This window comes from Eumetopias jubatus, unplaced genomic scaffold, assembly GCF_037043125.1.
Source record: "Eumetopias jubatus isolate StellerSeaLion01/CBP00866 unplaced genomic scaffold, mEumJub1_p1.0 scaffold_6, whole genome shotgun sequence".
NCBI classification, from domain to species: Eukaryota; Metazoa; Chordata; class Mammalia; order Carnivora; family Otariidae; genus Eumetopias; species Eumetopias jubatus.
Genome location: NW_028274812.1, coordinates 33990202 through 34005818, shown reverse-complemented (window position 1 = coordinate 34005818; position 15617 = coordinate 33990202). Strand labels below are relative to the sequence as shown.

The 15617-nt window shown below is 38.4% G+C and overlaps 1 protein-coding gene and 1 non-coding gene across 8 annotated transcripts in view; both read left to right on the top strand.

The window, feature by feature from the left end:
• Positions 1-15617, top strand: part of L3MBTL3 (L3MBTL histone methyl-lysine binding protein 3) — a 118350-nt gene that overhangs the window by 44095 nt on the left and 58638 nt on the right. For all 7 annotated transcript variants that reach the window (XM_028125354.2, XM_028125353.2, XM_028125352.2 and 4 more), the window contains 3 exons: positions 2342-2477; positions 4339-4430; positions 6936-7087. In XM_028125354.2, coding sequence (XP_027981155.1) covers positions 2342-2477; positions 4339-4430; positions 6936-7087 — 380 coding nt within the window. The remainder of the gene's footprint in view (positions 1-2341; positions 2478-4338; positions 4431-6935; positions 7088-15617) is intronic.
• Positions 8946-9018, top strand: TRNAK-UUU (transfer RNA lysine (anticodon UUU)). Its single transcript has one exon. It is a non-coding gene; the product is annotated as a tRNA-Lys (tRNA).

The window sequence follows — 15617 nt, the reverse complement described above, 5'->3', positions numbered from 1 at the left end:
GAGTAATCAATCGGGTTAGCAAACTGAATAGGAGGATGTCTTCATAGCACTGGATGTTTTAATTTAGTAGTTGAGAGGCAGTTTAATTCCTTGTGGGACAAGATTCAGGAGCGTAACTGAAGTGGAGAAGAAATGCAGGGAGCAAGGAGCCAGGGTCCTTTGACGGAATGAGTCATCTGTGCGCACGACGGAACTGCTCAGGAGAGAGAAAGGAAGAGAGGAAGCCAGAGCTTAGTGTCTGATGAGTGAGAAAGGATGTTTGGGAGGGTGGTATGTGCGATGATAAGGACGAGTTGGTGATGCAGCCACATGACACAGGACTCACAGGAGCAGGACCTAGGCAGTAACCTCTCCTGAGCCTCAGAGGGATGGAAAGTGGGAGAAGGGGCAGTCTCCACTTGAGGGAAGGCTTGAGACGGGTGCATTACATATGCCTTTGGACAAGGAGTTTGATGATGTCAGAGAGTGTTTACCAAAGCCGAGGGTTCCCGAGAGCGTGAGACACGGTGGAGATTGCGGGGCCAGGTGGAGGCAGGGAGGCTGACTCAGGAGGTGCAGCTCAGAACAGTATGACCCCAAGGGACTAGAGGGAGAAGTCACAAAAGGGGCTTGTTTCTCAGGCATTGACCAGAGACAGTGGAGTATGAGGCAGAGTAGGCTTGCCTGGCTCTGAGACTGTGGAGAGAAGCAGCCACTGAGCTCCTTCTGGGGGTGAGGTTGATGTAGGGTGGGGGGCAGAGATTGTGCTTCGCAGGAACCCCCATCTTGGCTCTGCGGAGGGACTCTAGTTTCGCTGGAGGGAGTCAGCTCAGTTGTAAATCTGATATATGTAACATATCAAGACATTCTAATTGAAAAAATATTCATATAGAAGATGAAATATAAAAAGCCCATCCTTCCCTTTTGGCCTCTCCCTTCTCATTCCCACTTCTCAGAAGAAATCGTTGTCGGGGCGCCTGGACCCAGGCTCAGTCGTTAAGCATCTGCCTTCAGCTCAGGTCATGATCCTGGGGTCCTGGGATCGAGCCCCACATCGGGCTCCCTGCTCCACAGGAAGCCTGCTTCTCCCTCTCCCTCTGCTTGTGATCCCTCTCTCGCTGTGTCTCTGTCTGTCAAATAAATAAAATCTTAAAAAAAAAAAAGAAATCGTCCATATTTTGGCATATATTCCCAGACGTTTTTTTACTGTGAATTTACATTTATATGTGCATGTGTAAGTATGTACATAAATGTGTATAAATACATATACTTATGTATATATATGTATGCAGACTAGCACGTATGTGCACACACATAAAAATACATGAATTCACATATATATAATTTTTCTCATACACTGACTCATCCTGTACAGTTTGTTTTGCCACTTGGATTTTAATAGTATGTTTCAGAGGACTTTCCATGGCAGTAAATAGACAGCTGCCTTATTATTCAGGGGTTGTTAATTACCCTGGCTCTATGCTCTAGTCTCAAGCTTCTTATTTGGAGTGTTTAGAGGTCTGGTGTGTTGTGTGGTTCCACATCTGCAGTGCTAGTGGCAAGGATATTGAGAGGCTGAACTTCTCTCTAAGAGCGCAAGGCAGAGAGTGACCCAGCTGGGACATCCTAGACCTATGTGACCTTTTAACTCAGAACTTCCCCAAGAGGAACCGTTTAGACAGATGCATGGCCTCAGCATTCAGCATGCATTACATAAAGTGAGTTCTTACTGGCATTCCAGGGAACCTGTCTCATCTAAGTATGAATTGACGAAGGCTTTTTTTTCTTTCTCCCAACCCAGCTACGGGTAGAGAGGAGAAGCCATTGACTTCCCTCTGTGTACCAGCCTTGGTCTGGCTAAATATCACTGTCTGCAGAGCTCTGTAAAGGCTAAGGGCCAGCATTTAGGCAGTGGACAGCAGGGCATCGACCTGGGACTCTGCAGGGGCTGCGTACCCTGTGCGGGACCGGCTCTTTCTCTGCCGGTCCTCCTTGGTGATACATGCTGGTACAATATAAAGAATGCAGAGAGGACATGTATATGTAGGAAAATCATTCTTCCCCCCACCCAGTATTTGTGCGCTCCTAATATAACTGGGAAAAATGTCAAAGCACCGCAGCTCAGCTCTTCCCAATGAATCGCCTTTGCTTTTAGATTTTTGTCATTTTGTTCACTTGCTTTTGTTGCTGTTAATGAGGGTGCTTTGATTAACATAGGCTATTCACGCATGATGTCCATGTTTATTCTTGCACTGAAATCAATAGATTTTGTTTTATTTTGTAAGTTTTGTACATAGATATTCTAGTTATTTCGAATTTCTTTTTGTTTTTTTAATCAGTCATCATGCTTTACCTATTTCAGGTTTGTGGATACCGGATAAAATTGCACTTTGATGGATATTCTGATTGCTATGACTTCTGGGTAAATGCAGATGCTCTGGATATTCACCCAGTGGGGTGGTGTGAGAAAACTGGCCATAAACTCCATCCTCCGAAAGGTATTGTCACTTTTCTGTTTCATATTTTAAATTCTGTAAAAACTTCTTTCCTTACATGGTGATTTGGAATTTTTAAGAGTTCAGACTTTATAATGATTCAGATAGGCCCAAATTTAAGCTTATTGTTTATGAAGAAAAATACATTCATTAAAGTGAAAGAAATGTAAAAAGTAGAATTCTATTTAAGAGAATAAACTATGTCCATGTACTTATTTGTATATAAAATAATATTTGATTGATACTTAATTTTGAATACAAATTTTAGTTACAGATTTCTTTCATACACACACCCATGCGCTGCCCCCCCCCACCTGACTCTTGAACAACACAGGGGTTAGGGGCGCTATCTCCCAGCACAGTTGAAAATCCACATGTAACTTTTGACTTGGTAAAAACTTAATTATTAATAGCCTACTGTTGACCAGAAGCTTTACTCTTAATATAGTCAATTAACACATGTTTTGCATATTATATAGATTATATAGTATATTCTTACAATAAAGTAAGCTAGAGAAAAAGAAACATTATTAAGAAAATCTTAAGGAGGAGAAGATATGAATACGTGGACCTGTACTGTGCAGATCCATATTGTTCAGGGTCAAAAATACATATATCCTTGAAAAAACACATTTGAAAACCTATTTAAATGACTAAGTTTACTTACTGATATTTCGTTATATAGAGAATCTCAAGGAATTATGCATTGAATTCATGAATCTTAATATTTAGAAGATTGGAAAGGAGAATATAGCATTAAAAGCTGGTTTAGATGGGGGTTGAATTAATAGCAATTACTTTTTTATTCTTGAGTTCTTTATAGTACAGTCTGGCAGTCATTCTGCCCGTTTCATTTTTACATAAAGATCCAAGAAAAACAGATAACCATCCTTTTCAGTCCGTCCCTAATGTATTTAACAATATCTTATTTCTTTCCTTTTCAACTGTTACGTTCAGTATTGTTTACTTGATGTCAAAGATCCAGGTGGCTAGTGTGATATTTTTGGCCTGTCTCAGGACTCTCATTTTTTCATGCACTAGCCATCCTTTGGTTTTAAGTGAAAAATTAATGGCAGAATGGTATTTTCAGATGGCTGAAGGATTAAACAAAAACACAGAAAGAAATGAGGGTGAAAAAGAAAATCTGTGTGCCTTTATATAAATTGACCTCCTATATGTGGTGAATTATTAGCTGTTCTTTTAATGCTGCCTTTTGGACTTCAATGGAAGTAGAAGAAAGAACATGAGCAGATAAAATAAAATACTCAATTTCCTTTTTAAGGGAAATGTTGGCTTCAGCAACATTAAATGTGAAATTGTGAGCATTAAGGCAAGGACATTTCCATTATTATAATTTGCCAACATGCTTACTTCATAAATCTTGAATTGTCATTCTGGTGGTGATAGGCTAAAAAGATTTTTCTGTTTTATTACTGTTTTCTCCAGTTTCCCACTTGTTTCCTACAAGTGAGTTTCTCAAAATAGAACAGGGGAGGAGAAAATAAAGATTTGCACTCCTCTGGCTTACTCCTCTACTGCTGAGCAGTTGCACCTAAATACTGGTAGAAATGGCCTGGAATAAGAAGACGCAGACCTGAATATAATATGTATTTGCTTCCTTTTACCTTTTCTTTATATCCGTTATCATTCATTCGGAATTGAAAAATATAATACGATTTGTTGGAAATTAACACAGCCTGTGTAGGAAAATCTATAGTTATGAATTATGAGTTAAATTTTGTCTTTTTAAAAAATCAGTTGTTTGATTTCAACTTGTTGGAAGTATAGCTAAAAGTGGGAATGGAAAATTAAGTGTGAAGTATTTTGACATTTTACTAAGTCCATATATATGTGCTTATCCAAGGTTATAAAGAAGAAGAATTTAATTGGCAGACCTATCTTAAGACATGCAAAGCTCAAGCTGCTCCCAAGTCGTTATTTGAAAATCAGAATATAGTAAGTACATCCAAAATACTTTTCCTTTCAAGGGAAATGACTTTTGAGTGTTTCGTAGGTTAAATTAAAAGTGATACCAAGAGACTATAGTAAATTTTATTGCTTTGGTATATAGAGCACTCTTAATTAAATTTTAAAATTAGCTTAAAATCATCATGAATAAATATTTCATAGGCAAATCATGGTTATTGTGTTTTAAATAAAACACAGGGTAGAAGGCGATATAGTATGAAACCCTGGTGTAATTTACAGTAAAAGTACATTTAAAAAATTGAAATTGAGCAGGATATTTTATTGTTAGTGTCTCTTGCTTAGAGTGCTGTTCACATGGGATTCATGCAGTGAGATGAGTGTAGCCCTGTTTTGCATGCTAGGGACCATGATTTACCTTCACTCCAGCGTGTAGCTTTATTTTGCCATATGACAGAAACAAAGTCTGGATGTGTATGTATTTCCCGCTTTTTTGACCTGTGTTCCCACTTCCCATTGCGTGTTCCCTGTTGCATCTCTGAAGAAGCCCAACATGTTACACTCTTCTTTCTTGTCCACGTTCTGATCTAATTGGAATTAACAGAGAGCAAGCAGGTGGAAAGCCAAAATACCATCTTTCTAACAGATTAAGGGCTCAGTTGGAGTACATGCATGGCCTCTATCTGTTGACACATGAGCTTCTTGATTCTGAGACCTAGAATTACGATTTCCTGACCCTTCTGCCCCATTCCCCAAGCCCAGGAGCACTGGACAAGGGCAGATCTACAGCCCTGCAGGGACAGGAGCAGATGGAAACTGCGTGCCCTGTAGGCCAGCTTATTTTTAAGAGTATGACCACTTCCTTCTTCCAGAATCACCAGTCAGGTAACAGTGAGTGAGAATGTAGAAAGAGACAATAATGTTTCAATAATGGGGTTCCCTCCAAATGGAAATGAATATTAGGAGTGGGCAGAAACTTTCTCACCCACTCCAAATACCTTCCATTTGGGAAATGATTTTAACAGTTGTTTTGAGCATTGGTCTGATGGCTAAATAGTCTGATCAAATTGAGCATAAACCAGGTTGAATTAGAGAACTCAAGAGGGCTGTGTGTGTGTGTGTGTGTGTGTGTGTGTGTGTGTGTGTGTGTGTTTAGGTAACTAATAGAGCTAATGAGCCAGATCATTATTTTAAAATCCCTTAATTGAGAGGAGAGCTTAATTACTGAAATGTAAATACTGTGTTGTCAGTAGGTATTCTCTGTCAAGACAAGGGAGGGAGGTCAGTTAGGTGGAAAATTCAGCGGCCTGCTCCAAGATTCCTCCTAATCCCTGTCTGTTCTCTGAGGATGCGTTCAGTCATGGATTTGATTAATTGTCTTGAACCATCATCTTAAATTCTGTGCATTGCTAGCACACAACTTAATCTTTGGCTATGAGTTTGATATCCAAGAAGAAAGTAATTTTTCTATTTCTAGATTCTTCTACCTAAGAATATTCAAATATTTGTGGCCAGAACCCTGGTAAATAATTTCAGGACTTAAATGTACCATCAAGGTGTCTGTGTAGCATTAATGCCTACTCCTTCTATTCATATAAGACATCTGCTAACATTTTCAGATACGTGGCTGTCTACGTTTTTGTAATGGTAGCTGTATAATTATAGTAAAATGGGAGATAACATTTGTTTTGCTTAAAGTAATTAGGATAGTATCTGTATACTTGTCTGGGCAGAGGATTTTTTTTTTTAGAAGGGCAGAAATGACTTGTGTGTTATGATTGACATTACTAATATCCCAATACACTTCTCCGAGTTAGGATAGTTTTCTTCACACAAGATCCTAAGGAATGTTTACGTTTTACTGCACCTCAAGCACTAAATCTTATTGAGCTATTATTGTCTTAGTTCCATGTCCCAGATGGCTGGTCATGTTTGGTTTTCCTTATATTACAAACTATTTTGAATGGCTGTATATGTTCAACCAGTTCTTTTGGTGCTTTTGTGAATAATATCTGTAGTGTTAGGTAAAAGTTGTAATAATTTGCAGCCTTTCATGTCTGAAGATGACCTGGTTTCGGTAGAGTACTCTTTAGAGAGATCTTTTCAGAAATGGGAGTGAACTTGCACTGACTCATACACATTTTTCACTTGATTAAGTGCATATTTTGTGTGAAATAATTTTCATTGTTAAGTCTGTAATCAAGGACAAGAAAAACAAAAGTGAACTGTATGGCGAATTAAACTTGCCCAACTAGTAACTGCGGTGTCAAAACACATAATAAATTAACTAAACTCTGTGAGGTTATGGGTGTTTTAGTCTTGATATCTAGGTAGTTGACTTGGGTGTACCAACAGGACGTTGTTTTCTCATTGCTGCTCGTTGGAAAGCGATCCTGCTCTAAAACTAGTACATGCTCTTTAAATAATGTGAATGCAGCTGATGGATGCCAGGTCTTCAGGCGGGAGGTGTAGAGAGGGTGCAGATCTCGCTGTTAAGTGTGTGCTTATCTCTAATTAAATCTGTGTGTTTCGTAGACAGTGATCCCGTCGGGCTTTCGAGTTGGAATGAAGCTTGAAGCTGTAGACAAAAAGAATCCTACGTTCATCTGTGTTGCTACGGTAACAGATATGGTGGACAATCGTTTCCTGGTACATTTTGACAACTGGGATGAGAGCTATGACTATTGGTGAGACCTTTTCCGTTGCTGTGTGCTTTCTGTAATGGGTGTATTCAAGTCCACCAGGTGTACATGGTTTGAAAACAATAATAATGCCAAGCTCGTGACAAAAAATAACAGTGCCTTGTTCCACTCCTTCCCATTTCAGATTTTTGACTTTTCATCTGTTTCATATGGCACATATTTCTAAATAGTATCCTTTAATTCGACCTTATGACTTGTATTTTAACTCACTTCCTGCTGTGGAAGAGCGGTTTACCTCCTGCCCAACACATGTTCACCTGGGAGTGCACAGAGATGCATACTTCCCCCCTCATCCTGGGTATCCATTTTCTCAGAAAATATTTTAATTTTCCTTCATATTTTTATTCCCAGTAGCTAATTGAACCATTTTTAATTGCCATATATAAATAAGTTAGTTGAGGAATATTGTTTTTCATCCTTAGAGTTTTGGGACAAACTGCAAAAAGTAGTAGGAGCAATGTATTATAGAATTATATAACTGTGTACAATAAAGCCATCATATTTTGATTAAGCAGTTGAAATAATGATTTCCATACCTAATTCATGTTTATTGATCATTACAATTCAGTTTCCTGGTGAAAGGCATTTCTGAAGTATTTAATTCCTTCCTAGAACACTGGCAGTGAGAACATTTTAGAGCAGTGACACGTATCTTTATAAAATATGGCTAGTGTTACGGTATCAGTTGAATAATAATTTATATAGGTGTTGCTACATTTCAGGGAAGCTTGTTTCCTGACCTTACCTTTTAGTATGCATACATTTAAAAATTCAGCAGAGTCATCAATAATTTCCATTACTCCTCAAATTAAATTCTTAGACATTCACCAGTTTTATATTGTTTTAAAAAGGAGAGGCATTGAAAGCCATTTGCTATTCATATTTTTTAAATGCTTTCTGTTATACATTACATGTGCTTTTTACAGATTTTTTTTTTAAGGGTAGACAAGCAGTTCCATGATTATACCACACGGAGTCAAGTACTTCTGAATGTTTTGGTGTGTTTTTCCCCAGCTTTTTTCTGCAAAACATAATTTTCCCCATAGCATGTCTTTTCATTCAGTTTGCAGTAAAAATTTTTATTGAAATATAGACCATTTCAAGCAGGTACAGAAGTAGCATAATAGTGACCTGCCTGTAGCCGTTATGCAGCATCAATAATTATCAACTTAAAATTCACTCTTGTTTTCTCTGTATTCCTTCTCCTAAAATCCCCACTTCAGGATTATTTTGAAGCAAATTCCAGATAGCATAGCATTTCATCTGTATATATTTCAGTATGTATCTTTTAAACATAGGGATTCTTTTTCTTCAAATTCATAATGTTATAAATGCCATGATGTTATTAACATACTTAAACATTCTTCCCAGTTGTCTTAGTTTTGGTTTTTTGTGTTTTGGTTGTTTTTTTTTTTTTTTTTAGATTTGATGGTTTTAAATCCAAATGAGGTGTACACATTGTGATTATTTTGATGTTTCTCTTCCTCTCTTAATTTATAGATTCCTATTCCTCTTTCTCTGCCCCTTGTAACTTTTACTGAAGAAACCAGAGTGTTTGTCCTATTGAGTCTTCCACAGTCTGGATTTGCTGATTGAATTCTCATATTGCTTACCATGTTCATCTGTTCCTCATATTTCTTATTAATTGGCAGTTTTTGTTTTATTCAAAATTATCTGTACCTAACTTGAGTGAGGGAATCGATGAGAAAACATTTAAATTTAGTAACACTATAAATCTGTTCTGAGGTTGAACGTGTTTCTCCCCTGCTGTGTTTGATGTGCTATAATGATGACAGTACCAAAGTGATGACCAGATCCCTTAATAAAGTGATACTTTAGGGGCGCCTGACTGGCTCAGTCGGAAGAGCTTGTGACTTTTGATCTCAGGGTCATGAGTTCGAGCCCCATGTTGGGTGTAGAGATTATTTAAATAAATACTTAAAAAAATAAGTGAGGGGCGCCTGGGTGGCTCAGTCGTTAAGCGTCTGCCTTCGGCCCGGGTCATGATCCCAGGGTCCTGGGATCAAGCCCTGCATCGCGCTCCCTGCTCTGCAGGGAGCTGGAAGCAGGAAGCCTGCTTCTCCCTCTCCTGCTCCCCCTGCTTGTGTTTCCTCTCTTGCTGTGTCTCTCTCTGTCAGATAAATAAATAAAATCTTTAGGAAAGTAAAAATAAGTAAGTGATACTTTAAAGCAATTACTAGAATTTGTTAAAATGAACGCTTTTATTTTTAAAGTTCTGATTCATTTAGGGAGATTTTTATTTTTTAGCTTTTGTCTGATTTAAACAAAATGGGTAAATGTTATTTTTGTGGTCTTAGATGTATTAGAGAGTTTGAAAAGTGTAAGTTGTTTATTTGACATAAGATGTTTCCTTTAAAAACTTTCTTCTGGAAAAAAGTAATGAAAAGCCTAGAAGACTTTGACACATTCATTTTTCTTTGATGCGAAATGCCTAGGGAATAGGAAAGATATTGTGTTTTTTTTAAAAAAATGATCTCTTTTAACACTGATTTTTGTACTTTTATGAGCACAAACTAATTATTTTTAGGACAGAATGTACTTTGAGGATTTACTTACACTTTCCACTATTGACATGAAATCATATTTTGTTAATTGTCAGAAAAAGCAGAAAAAGAGTACAGTGTGTTCTCTTTCTCAATATGCAATTATGGCACAGTGAAAATCACTTAAATGCATTGGAATTTCTCCAGCATTATTTAATATTATCTTCTTTGATCTTTGAATTTTGGAATGGTTTTTATCTGCATAAATTACTTGTTTAGGTATGTAATTGAGGTTACAAATTGGATTGCTTTCCCAATTTAAAATAGTTTGGAAATGAGTTTTTTTTTTTTTTTTGCTCTTGAATTGGATAGTGATCTTACCTCTTTTTTTTTTACCTTAGTGGGAATTGGAAAATGTGTATAGTTGACCCTTGTACAGTGTGGCGGGGGTAGGGGCCCTCACTCCCAGTGCAGTCACAAATTTGTGTTTAAGTTTTGACTCTCCAACTTAAAGCCTGCTCTTGACCGGAAGCCTTACCGATCACATAACAAGTTGATGAACTTGTATTTTGTATGTTATGAGTGTTATATATTGTATTCTTACAGTAAAGTAAGCTAGAGAAAAGAAAATATTATTAAGAAAATCATAAGGAAGAGAAAACACATTTATAGTACTGTATGTATTGGAAAAAATCCACATAGAAGTGGACCCATGCAGTTCAAACACGTATTGTTCAAGGGGTCAACTGTATAAAATCCGTGTACATTTATAGTAGTACAAATGCAATGAAACATTTCTTCCTTCCAGAGAGGAAAACTGAAAATTTATGCAGAGTTGAAGTAGTTTTTCATGAAAGGAAAATAGTATATATTAGAATAAATTTTGCTTTACCGCTGGGTTTCCTATGTGCTTTTATTATACTGGTAATTGCTAGCTGCTTAATTCTGTCCCCTTGACAGTCATTAGATTTATTAATAATCCTAAATAGCTCCGAATAGTAGAACTAGAAAGGACTTGAAAGCCGGGGAGGAACACCATCCAGGCGAGGATGCTGCTGTCCTCCCAGAGCAGTGTGCCGCCTCTCCTCCTGTCTTCCGCCGCCTGAAAACTGGGCTTCGCAGCGGAGCGCTGATGTGAAGGAACATCCCTTCCGTTCCCCCAGGCGCTGGCCAGGAACCTTCTTTTTAGAAATTTTATTTTCATGTGATCTCATCTTATGGGAACCAGGAAGGCCAGGATTTAGCTGATTGTTGAGTAGAAAAGCTGTCACCATTGAGGTTGCGGCTTCAGCTGTCCCTGAATTTCGGTCTGGTCTCCCAGGTGAGGCAGGGCAAAAAAATCAACAAGTAGATCTATGAAAAAGAGAAGCATTGAGTTAGTGAATTAGAACAAACAGGAGGCTAGGGCCTTTATCTCCAAACTTTGTTGTTGTTTTTTGTGGTTTGGTTTTGTTTTGTTTTGAGATGGAGTTCTTTTACATTTATAAATTGAGAGTAATAGTAATACTATGTTTGTCCCCAAAGTAATGTTGAAAAGTTTGCAGCATGTTGTCAGTTTCTGAGAGCAGTGTCAAAGTTAATAGGTTTGTCATCATTTGAGAAGCATGGGTTGATGGTGGTCATGAGTTACAGAGATGAAAAGAAACTAAGCTCTGCACTCCTGCCCTGAGGGGCTCAGGGTCTGGGGAGGGATAGAAACTACAGACTCCACCGTCTAGGCTGCAGGGTAGGTGGTTTATGCTTAGTAGAACCAGCCACTTGCTGTCTAAGGTGGCGGGTGGAGGGAAGGACTGACTGATTGAATGGAGGGTTCTTGGGGAAGGCTTCCTGGAGGCTGTGGGATTTGAGCTGGACCATGAAGGATGATAGGAATCAGTACTTAGATGTTGGGATAGAATATTCCTGGCCAAGGAAAGCATTTGCTCATATTTAGGCCCAGGGGGGCAAACAAAGCTGTGTTTGGGGACTGGCAGCCCATCCATTTAGTAAGTGACTGTACTCTTCTAAGCTTCAGTTGCCCCCTTTGCAAAAGGGATACTACTACATATCTCATAGGGTGTTGTGAGGATGAAAAGAAAAGTTTTAGAAGCAGACACTAGTTTGCAGAAGATTAAAGAGATGCCTGCAAGAGACTTCACGCAGAGAAGTTTGGCCCTGAAGGCGAAAGTGGATTATGGCGTGGGGTGGGGGGTGGGGGCAATCAATAGTCAGGGCAGGGTTCCCTGCACAAAGAGAGTTTTGAGCTTGGTTTTCAGGCTGAAGAAATGAGGACACCATAAGGGAGATATCTGAGCTTGTGGTCCTGTCAGAAGAGCTAACCTGGGGCGGGGGGGGTGGGGTGGGGGGCAGGGAATGAACTCCCTTCCCTGTCAGCCCGAAGGAGATGAAGAAATGACAGGAAAATTTGAGAGTAGCGTAATGACATGGCGTCTCCTTCCTCTTTCCCAAGGAGTCACTGTGTTAGTGAAAAATCACGTTTTAAGCCTAAAGCAAATTAGTAATATTGAAAACAGCTACTATGGGGAATGGGATTGGAAATGAACTGGGATGAAAAGAAGAACTACATAACTCAGCCTGATGAGGTTTGGGGTTTAGTAGCGAAACACAGAGTAACGGAGGCCCCTGTCAGAGTTGGTGCATACCCGAGCCAGGAAAGCAAGGTGCTGGGAAATAAATCAAGTCATCATGCTCCGGATTCAGGGAGTAGGTGAGGCCAAGTGTCCTGTATTTCTTCAAAGAATCTGAACCATTATTGCTTGAAATGAAGACTTTAATGTTTTCCTTAAGTGAGCATCTTGAAATGTTCTTGTTTGACTCTCTGCCTAGATTTGCAGAGCCCAGCGTGTGTGCATTTTGTTGAACTATTGGCTCTGACTTGATAAAACCAGGATCTCTTTCTTTTCACCTGGAAGGCTTGGTGAAGTCACTTTAACCTCTTTATGTTTCCGTAAAATGAATATCTTAGCATCTACTCTCTTTATCCTTATATTACAAACACGAGTTTTTCATGAGTGATTTCTTTGGTTTCTGACCTTTTCAAAGTCTACCAGTCTAGGTCTGATTAGATCTTAGCAGCCTTCATGAGTAATTTGCACTCACTTATGAAACGGACTTTATTTTTTTTAATTAAGATTTATTTATATTAGAGAGAGAGAGAGCATGAGCGTGTGCTAATGAGGGGAGGGGGGGAGGGGCAGAGGGAGAGAATCCCCCAGGCGGACTCCTCGGTGAGTGCAGAGCCCAACGCTGAGTGCAGAGCCCAACACGGGGCTCCATGTCATGACCCTGAGATCATGACCTGAACCGAAATCAAGAGTTGGACACTTAAACGACTGAGCCACCCAAGCACCCCAGGAATGGACTTAAAAGAATGTTTGACACAGACTCCTTTGATGATATATGTAAAAACCCAAAAGAAAGAAAAGAGGGTACAGTGATCAACAGTTTACAAACTTCTCACCATCAGTTGTTCTTCTATAATTACATTTCTTTCTGGCTACATTTCTGCCTTTGAACACTAGATGGGACTAAGAGATGACTTGTTTTACAGTAGTAGCAGAAAGGGTTTCCCCAGTCTTCCAACTTCAGTCTCAATAAAGTGTTGTTGGCTGACGGGCAGAGTATGGTACAATAGATGGGAACAGGGCTCTTTCTGTTTTCTCTACTGAGATGGCTTCCTGTTGATTTTAAATGGTGACTTTGATCAATATTTAGGCAGCATTAAAACCTTAAATAAGCTTCGAGTCTTACAGGAATGTGTGGCCAAGATACACCACAGTATTTTCCTTAACTGCAGTTTATAGAGAAATGCAATAAAATCAAAAGAATTAGTAATGTCACCGTTGTTACTTTAATCGCCATGAGCCTGGCGGGTAGTTATAAAAACTATTTGATACAAGCTGTGTTAGACTGGGAAGAAAAAAAGTAGACAACTATTGTGTATGTGTTCTTTTTATTATTTTTAATGAGCCCTATGTGAGTTAATGCCTTTCTCTAAAATAAAATAAGAATTTCTCTGAAATAGAGGCAATACATAATCAGTAATAATCCATAACCAAATGATTGTCTCAGAAAAGAGTAGAATAGCTGGAAATAGAGCTTTATAGCCTTGTTTATACAATTTATAACAGAATGCTTTTATTTCATTTCATTTCCAGTATAGTTAACATACAGTGTTATATTAGTTTCAGGGTACAATCTAGTGATTCAGCAATTACCCACATTACTCAGGGCTCAGCAAGATAAGTGTATCCCTAATCCCCTTCACCTGTTTCCCCCATCCCCCCACCCACCTCCCCTCTGGCAACCATCAGTTTGTGCTCTATAGTTAAGAGTCTGTTTTTTGGTTTGCCTCTTTTTTTTACCCCTTTGTTTGTTTTTCTTAAATGCCACATATGAGTGGAATCATACGGTATTTTTCCTTCTCGGACTTACTTATTTTGCTTAGCATCACACTCTTTAGATCTATCTATATTGTTGCAAATAGTAAAATTTAATTCTTTATGGCTGAATAATATTCCATTGTATGTATTTACCACATCTTTATCCATTCATCTATTGATGGACACTTGGGCTGGTTCCATAATTTGGCTATTGTAAATAATGCTGTGATAAACATAAGGGTGCATGTATTCTTTTGAATTAGTGTTTTTGTATTCTTTGAGTAAATACCCAATAGTGATTTACTGGATCATATGGTATTTCTGTTTTTAATTTTTTGAAGCACTTACGTACTGTTTTCCACAGTGGTTACACCGATTTGCATTCCCACAACAGAAGGTATTTTAAGGAATTGTATATTAAAATATCTTTTATGAAAATATATCATTGTAAGAAATGTACCAATTGCTGTATGAACTTAGCATTGACCAGTGTTTGTTTTCTTTTTACATTTCTAAAATAATGCCATACACATATACACATAACCCTAATACATAGATTAAGAGAAATAATAGCGTGGGGAAGGATGGTAGGAGATAACAAGTGAATACAGGAAGAGAAAGGAAGAAACCTTTAACTATAAATTTAAAGGTATTTTTCACTGAAATAATTCTGAGAAAAATCAAAATTAAATTGAGGCTATATCAGCTCACCTTGTTACTGTTCAGGGCTACTAATTTGAAAGCTGGTTTGAAAAGAGGTGATTATATGTTGATCTCATTCACTTAGAGCATTTTTTAGAAAGTTCTTTGTTTTTTAGTAGTCATAAGCTTTTTTTATTCACCAGAAACTCTAGCCACTGTGTTACCTTTCTGGCTTTCTATCTTTTAGTTTTCCATCCAGAGAGCTATGTTGAGATTTCCTGATTTTTTAGCATAGGCTCAATGGATCTGGTTAACAGAGCAAGACTGGACTCTTTGGCATCCTTTAGACCAACATTTTCCAAACTGTGTTCTGCAGAACACTAGTGTTCCATGTGATGTTAATGGATTGCCCACTAAAGCCGAATATTATAGTTAAATGTTTTTAGGGAATACTAAGTTAAATAATTTGAAACTTGTTTGTTTATAGTATAACTTCATAGCCTTTAATATGCTAGCAATGCATTGAATATCTCAACCATTTGGCCCTTGAACTTTGAGAACACCAATGGGAAATTTTTTTTTACAGATTTTAATTGTGATATGTCTCTAGATGCCTATACATTTATTTTGTAATCCTGTTATAAGTACTCCCTTGTAACTGTGGCCTCTACTGCCTTATATTGTGTTTGCCTGGCAAAATCCCAACCCTGGTTGAACTCATTTTGTGTCTACTTTATGCCTGCACCTGACTGGTTGAATGGAGCTGTAGAGAAAGGCACAACACGCTCCCTCGTCTGATGTCACAGTCATGACTGCTAACCTCAGGGGGGCCTTAAGGCCTGCCCCATAATCCCGCTCAACCGATTCCTGTCTGTTCTTCCGGACCACTAAATTCCACTCCATTTTTTCCCTCGAACCTCTCTCACTTCCTTCCCCACTCTCCCTCTCAACTGGTAACCTTGTTTCCTGGTCATTGAGAAAAAAAGA